The following is a 7,023-nucleotide window of genomic DNA, read 5'->3' as shown; positions in this document are numbered from 1 at the left end:
ATGGGGGGCTCTGGGGGAAAATGAGGGGGGACACGGGATGGTGGGAGAGGGATTGGGGTCATGGTGGGAGCTGGGAGACACTGTGTGGGCAGAGGGTGATGCCTGGATTTGTGTTGATGTTCTGGGGTGACACTGAAGAAATTGGGGATTGGGAGTAGGATTCGGGTCTGGAGATGGGCTGAGGGGGACACTGGGGGTCTGAGGAAGTGACCCCAGGATTTGGGTCGGGATCCTGCTGGGGCTGAGGGGACTTGTAGTCATGGGAGTAGGATTGGGCTTCTGGGAGGCCCAGGAGGACACAGTACTGTGGGATTGGGATTGGGGTTACTGGGTCTGGGGGACATTGGGGAGGCATAAGTAACCCCAGAATTTGGGATCAGGGACCCCAGACATGTCCAGGGGTCTGCTGGCCAGGAGTGCCTCCCTTCTCCTGGGGCTGACCCCACTGCTCTCCCGAATCCCTCACTGAGGAACCCTCCCTGTGTCTCCTCTGTGTCCCCTCTGTGTCCTTCAGTGTTCCACCCTGGTCCCTGTGGCCTCTCCACTCTATGGCTGTCCTGGCTCAGACCCTGGCACTGCTGGCAATGGCCATGGCCACCACAGCTGTTGAGGTGGTGACTCTGGACATGGCCCCAGACTCCTTCGATGACCAGTACAAGGACTGTGTCCCTGCCATGAATGCAAAGTTGTCGGCCCTCAACAGCTCCGAGTTGCAGAAGAACCCTCTCTTTGCCCGGGCCTGGACTAAGGCCACAGCCGAGTGGCAGAGTCGGGGGTCCCCCCTGTCCCCTCTGTCATCTCCAGCCCAGGCCATCGCCATCATGGCCTTCACAATGGATGACCTCTACAGAGAGTTCAACGCAGCCGTGCGTACAGCCGGGCGCTCCCGCCAGGAATACCGGGACAACTTCCACTTCAAAACACTGCATTTCCTGCTGACCCAGGCCTGGACGACACTGAGGGTCATTAGAGGACCACAGTGTCACAACATATACTGGGGGGTGAGCAGGTACCAGTTCAAGGGAAAGCCCGGTGACATCGTCCGTTTCGGTCAATTCATGTCGGCGTCAGAGAGTGAAACAACAGACAAGATATTTGGGAATGCCACGGTGTTCCAGGTGCACACGTGCAACGGGGTGGGAATCAAGGAATTCTCCAAGTATCCTGACGAGAAGAAGGTGCTGATCTCACCCTTTGAGAGCTTCGAGGTCACTGAAGTCTGGCAGGAAGTAGACAGGACGAGGATTCATCTGCGCACCAAAAATCTCACCAGCAAATACAACTGCGAGTGGGTGAACGGCGACACCACAGGTGACAGCCTGGGGCGATGGGGACACCCACTGTGGCCCATAAGAAGGCACAGGGACAATGACACTCACTGGGCATGGGGGACAGGGACACTGTGTTTGTGGGAATAGGAGCACACACACAGGACAGGGACACCCAGTGCTGGGCATACTCACAGGGGGTGGGGGGACTCTGACACCCAGTGCTGGGGAGTCCCACTGTGGACAGGGGCCACCCATGACAGGGCACAGGGGGTGGGGACACTCACTGAGAGTTTGAGGACAGGAACACCCCGTGCTGGGGACACCCATTGTGGACACAGGGACAGGAACACCCATGACAGGGCACCAGGATGGGGATTCCCACATCTAGGAGGGGACAGGGAAACCCCAGCCAGGGGACAACAGGGAGAGAAACAGAGACAGGGATGTCCCCATTCCGATCGTGTGCCTCCCCACCAAAGGGGATGAAGATGTCGAGATGGCTGCCACACACACCCAAGGACAAAATACAGTCCTAAACTTACTGTTAGTTTTTGCTAGGTACTTAACTAAACTGAATAACGATGAAAAAGCAAGTCTATGTCACTCTAAAGAAAGGGGGAGGAAAATACAGAGGGATTACAAAACCAGAAATCAAACAGTGAACATGACAGATAAAGAAAATACACTACAACACCCTGACACCCTCTGTCACCAGCCACAGCATCCCCTGACTTCCCCTACCCCTGTCATCCCTAAGCCCACTATGACTCCCCTGACCTCCCTGGTGCCAGTAGCTTGTCACCTGTCACCTCATGGCCCCCATCTCTCCTGTCACCCCTAATCCCCCATTATGGTCCTCCCCCACCCCCTCACACCCCCATGATCCCCCTGATGTCTCTCTCTTTGTCCCCCAGGTGGCAGCACGCCCAGGGCTTCCTTCCACTTTGGAGGACTCATCCTGGCCACCACAGCCCTGGCAGTGGCCACCGGGATCCTCTGAGCCTTGCGACCACCACGGCCTCCAAGGACACTGTGGTCACTGTGGCCGCCCCGATCGCCAACACCACCATGGCCCCTAGAGAAATGAGACCACCAAGGCTACCAAGGCCACCACTGCCACTCTGGCCACCTTGGCAACTGTTGCCGCCATGAGGTCACTGTGGCCACCATTGTCACCGTGGCACTGAGGCCACCACAGACACTCTGGCCACCATGTTTTGTTTTAGGGGGGTTGGCGGTTGTGTCTAATCCATGTCCTTATTATGGGGTGTTAGGGTTGGTTGTAGTGGCTGTTGCGGGGGGGGGGGGTTAATTAGTGAATTTGGGGGTTTCTTTGGTATCTTTGGTGCTTGTTATGGTTTATTGAGGAGGGATGTTGGTTGTGTTGGTTTATTCAGTGTTGTTATCCTGAAGCTTGGGCTGGTTGTGGGGTTGTTGGTTTCAGTTTTTGGATAGGTTTGGTTGTTGTGGTGGGGCTTGCTATTGGGGATGTGTTGGGACTATTAGTGGACAAAGGGACAGTGAATAATGGGGGTCTGTTGTGTATTTGGTTGGATTTTAGTGGGGTGGCTCTGTTTATTCAGAGGGGGTGGGGTTGTTTTTAATTGGGGGCTGAGGGTTATTGTTGACTTTGTTTGTGGTGCTGGAGCTTGCGTGTGGGTTATCTCGAGGGGCAATTGGGCTGTTTAGCGGAGGGGTCAGGATGTAGTTTGGCTTAAAATGCCAGCTTTGGGAATTGGAGATGAAGGTTTGAGTCCTTTTTCCTGAAGTAGTGGGGTAACATTAGGGTTACTCTAGGAAGGGGTTTATTCTTCAATCTTTGGCTTACAAGACCAATGTTTTTATAAATTGCTAGAGTTAATTGGAGTGTGAGTAGTTTGTTTTCTAGGGCGGCCACAAGGGAGAATAAAACTAGAAAGATTGTGAAGTAGGTGAATGAGGCTGTTGGCCGATAATGATGAATGGGTGTTCTACTGGTTGGCTGCCCACTCAGGTTAGGATGAGGACGTTAGCAACTAGGGTTCAGAATAGGATTTGTGATAGAGGGCGATAAGTTATTGATCATAGTTTAGATGTGTGAGAGCATCCCCAGGCCTTCCTTCCAACTTGGAGGACTCCTCCTGGCCACCACAGCCCTGGCAGTAGCCACTGGGATCCTCTGAGCCATGAAACCACCACGGGCTCCAAGGTCACTGTGGTCACTGCGGCAACCGTGGCCACCATGATCACCAAGGTCACTGTGGCCACCCTGATCACCAGTGCTACCAGGGCCCCTAGAGAAACAACGCCACCAAGGCTACCAAGGCCACCACTGCCACTATGGCCACCTTGGCCACTATTGCCACCATGAGGTCACTGTGGTCATTATCACTGTGGCACTGTGGCCACCACTGCCACTCTGGCCTCCATGGTCACTATAACCACCAAGGCCACTGTGGCCACCATGATCATCTAGAATCTCTCAGCCGTAAGGCTACCACAGCCACTGTGGCTACCAATATAATTTTGCAAAGAAATTCTATTAAAATATTCAATCAAAACAATGCCATTAAAGAATTCTGATAAAGCAAGCAAAAATCTGACAATTCCTAGGCAAGGCTCCATGTCAGTCCCCACACCAGCACTTATGGGAATGTCTCTCTCTCTGCCTTGAGGAGGATCCTTTGGGAACATCCCCTTCCCGAGGGAGGAATGTCACACATATTTCATTTTAAGCAGGAAGAGGGGAGAGGAATCTCTGTCTGAGAGGGGACTGCACACTTCCACAGTCAGCTGATGGATGGCCAGGCCCAACTCTGGTGCTTCAGCCTTAGTTATCAATTCCGGGTTGGTGATTTGGTCTGGTTTTAGACCAATTCAGCACCAAAATCAGCACCAGACCTCTCTCAATGCAGCCCTGACAGCCACAAATGGGGCATTGTCCCTTGGCCGCATTCCAGACGGAGCATCCTGTCACAGTCTCCAGTTCAGAGGGCCTTAAAGGCTGGAAATTGGGAGGTTCAAGAAGGCAAGGGCAGATCCTACCCCTGGGTAGGGACAGTCCCCAGTGCCACTCCAGGCTGGGTGGGACCTGCAGGAGCACCTGTGGAGAAGGACCTGAGGATGCTGGTGGGTGACCAGTGCAGCTGGCCATGTGGCCTGGGGCCAGGAGGGATCTGGGGATGTTGGAAAGAGTGGGGTCAATACACCAGGGTCCCTCCATCTCAAACCATTGCAGAGCCCCTGGGGCCGGGATGGGGTGGGGCGGGCGCTCAGCAGCACCAGCAGCTCGTGCTGCCACCGGCTGTTGGCACCTGGAACTGCAGCTGGGAGCAGCGCAGGGTCGCTGATTTCCCGCGCTCGCTGCTGCCCTCCCGTGGACATTTTCCAAACTACAACTGCATGGCCAGTTCCAGGAGATGAGCAAGTACAGAACAAAAACCCCTGATTTGAAAGAAAAAAGAATTTCCTGAGCGAAACATCAAGGTTTTTCTCAGCAATAAATGGATGGTGTTACCTCTGTCCCCATTTCTCTATTTTATTTTTCATCCTTCTTCATTTTGTTTGTTTTTATTTGTTTCCTCCCAATGCTTCTTCTGAAGTGTTATCACAAATCAGAAACTTTGGAACAGGTTCCAAACTAATTATTCATCCTTTTTCAATTGCACTGAGCAGCTTCCACCAGCTTTCTCAGCCCTTCCTGGTGCTCTAGACCCTTCCTGGTGCTCTATCCCTTCCTTGGACAGGCTCCAGATCCTCCAGGTCCATTCTGAGAATCTGATGTGAAAAAGCGAAACATTTCCCATTTCAGAAAAAAGGGAGGAACATTTCTCCAGCACCTCTTCGTAGATCAAAATTTGAAAAATAAAGCTTTGAGCTCCCTCTAACAAAAACTCCAGGAACAGCTCTATTTTAGGAAATGAGGCGCTCTGCAGGAAAGGGATTAAAAAGAGGACGGAGCAGATACATCAGGAGACCCAGCAGCAAATTTTCTTAAAATTTTAATACACCAGGCAAGCAAGGATCAAATTTCTGATAAACATTTGATACACCAGGCGAGCAAGGATCAAGTTTTTGATACATTTCTTATACAGATGAGCAAGCGGCAATTTATTGATGCATCAGGCGAGGCAGCCCCCCTCATGCTGGTCCTGCTGCCCTGGCATTGATCCCTCGCTGGGCAGCTCTCGGAGGGTCTTCCCCTGGATGGACGCCTTGTTACAGTGACCATGGTGGCCACAGTGGCAATAACTGCCACAGTGGTCACAGTCGACAAAGTGACCACAGTGGTCATAATGGTCTTGGTAGCCTTGGTGGCCTCATTTCTCTGGGGGTCCTGGTGGTCTTTGTGACCATGGTGACCACAGTGGCCCCCAAGACCACAGTGACCTTTCTGACCTCGTGGCTTAGAGGGTTCCAATGGCCACTGCCATGGCCACGGTGGCCAGGAGAAGACCCCCAAGGTGGGGGGAGTTCCTGGGGAGGCTCCCACCTGTGGGGACAAAGAGAGGGGTCAGGGCGATCATGGGGTGGGAGGGTCAGGGGGGCATCAGGAGGGCCATGGCAGGAGGGACAGAGGTGGTGGGGGACCCTGAGGGTGTGGTGTCAGAGAGGGCCATAACAAGGTCCATTTCGCCACTACCCAGCCATGTACCATGTACCTTGTCCCCATCCCCAACACTGGATATCCCTGGCCCCCTCACCTGGCACTGGGTGTCCCCAACCCCTGTGTCCAAACAATGCTGTCCCTGAACTTGTCCCTAGCTCTTAGCTCTGGGTTCCTGTCTCCCAACCCCAGTGGGTGTCCCTGTCCCCTCTGGGCCATGGGTGTCTGCAGCACCGCATGTCCTTGTCCCCAACCCTGACTGAGTGTCCACATCTCCCCAGGTTGTTCCCATGATGTCACCTCGCAGCCACTCGCAGTTGTAGTTGCTGGAGTTCCCGGTGGAGCGAAGCTCAATATGCACCTTCTTCCCTTCCCTGGTGACTTTGGTGACCGTAAAGGTCTCGAAAGGTGGGATCAGCACCTCCTTCTCGCTTTGATTGAAGGAAAATTTCTGGATGTCGGCACCGTGGCATGTGTGCACCTCAAACATTGTGTCTGTCCCATAACGCTGGGCCACCGTTTTGTCCAGCGACGAAAAAGTGAATTGACTGAGGCGGACTTTCTCACCAGGTGTCACATTGAACTGGACTGTCCTCACCCCACGGAACACATCCAGACATTTATTAGGGCATCTCAGCCTCTGGAGGGCCTGGGTTAGCAGGAAATGCAGCGTTTTGAAGTGGAAGTTGTACCGGTATTCCTGGCAGGAGCGTCCAGCTGTGCGCACGGCTTCATTGAACTCCCTATACACATCCTTCATTTTGTAGGCCATGAGGGCGATGGCCTGGGCTGGAGACAGAGGGGATGAAGAGAAGCCCCGCTTCTGCCACTCGGCCGTGGCCTTCACCCAGGCCTGGGAAAACTTCTTGTTCTCCTGGAACTCGGAAATGTTGAGGGCCAGCAAGGCCTCAGTCATGGCAGGGCTACAGTTGAGGTACTGGTCATCAAAGGAGTTCTGGGCCATGTCCAGGGTCACCATTGTGATGGCCGCAGTGGCCACGGTCATTGCCAGCAGTGCCAGGGTGTGAGCCAGGGGGGCCATGGAGAAGAGAGGCCACAGGGACCAGTGGGACACTGTGGGACATAGAGGGGACACAGAGAACAGACTGTCTGACACAAGGAGGACACTGGGGGACACCAGGGGCGCTGTGAAGACACTGATAGGAC

At 53.9% G+C, this 7,023-nt stretch overlaps 2 protein-coding genes across 2 annotated transcripts; one reads left to right on the top strand and one right to left on the bottom strand.

Moving 5' to 3' along the window:
• The first annotated feature begins 548 nt into the window (after positions 1–548).
• Positions 549–2,271, top strand: LOC131088040 (erythroblast NAD(P)(+)--arginine ADP-ribosyltransferase-like). Its single transcript, XM_058031869.1, has 2 exons — positions 549–1,311; positions 2,186–2,271. Exons 1-2 carry the CDS (start codon positions 549–551, stop codon positions 2,269–2,271), a joined length of 849 nt encoding a protein of 282 aa, XP_057887852.1.
• Positions 2,272–5,656: 3,385 nt separating this feature from the next.
• LOC131087966 (NAD(P)(+)--arginine ADP-ribosyltransferase 2-like) lies at positions 5,657–6,898 on the bottom strand. The gene is made up of 2 exons (XM_058031742.1): positions 6,157–6,898; positions 5,657–5,742 (listed from the first exon to the last, which is right to left on the bottom strand). The coding sequence occupies exons 1-2, from the start codon at positions 6,896–6,898 to the stop codon at positions 5,657–5,659; spliced, it is 828 nt and encodes a 275-aa protein (XP_057887725.1).
• Between the last annotated feature and the right edge of the window lie 125 nt (positions 6,899–7,023).

Source organism: Melospiza georgiana, chromosome 1 (assembly GCF_028018845.1).
Source record: "Melospiza georgiana isolate bMelGeo1 chromosome 1, bMelGeo1.pri, whole genome shotgun sequence".
Classification (NCBI taxonomy): Eukaryota; Metazoa; Chordata; class Aves; order Passeriformes; family Passerellidae; genus Melospiza; species Melospiza georgiana.
This window is presented reverse-complemented; position numbering and strand designations above follow the sequence as displayed.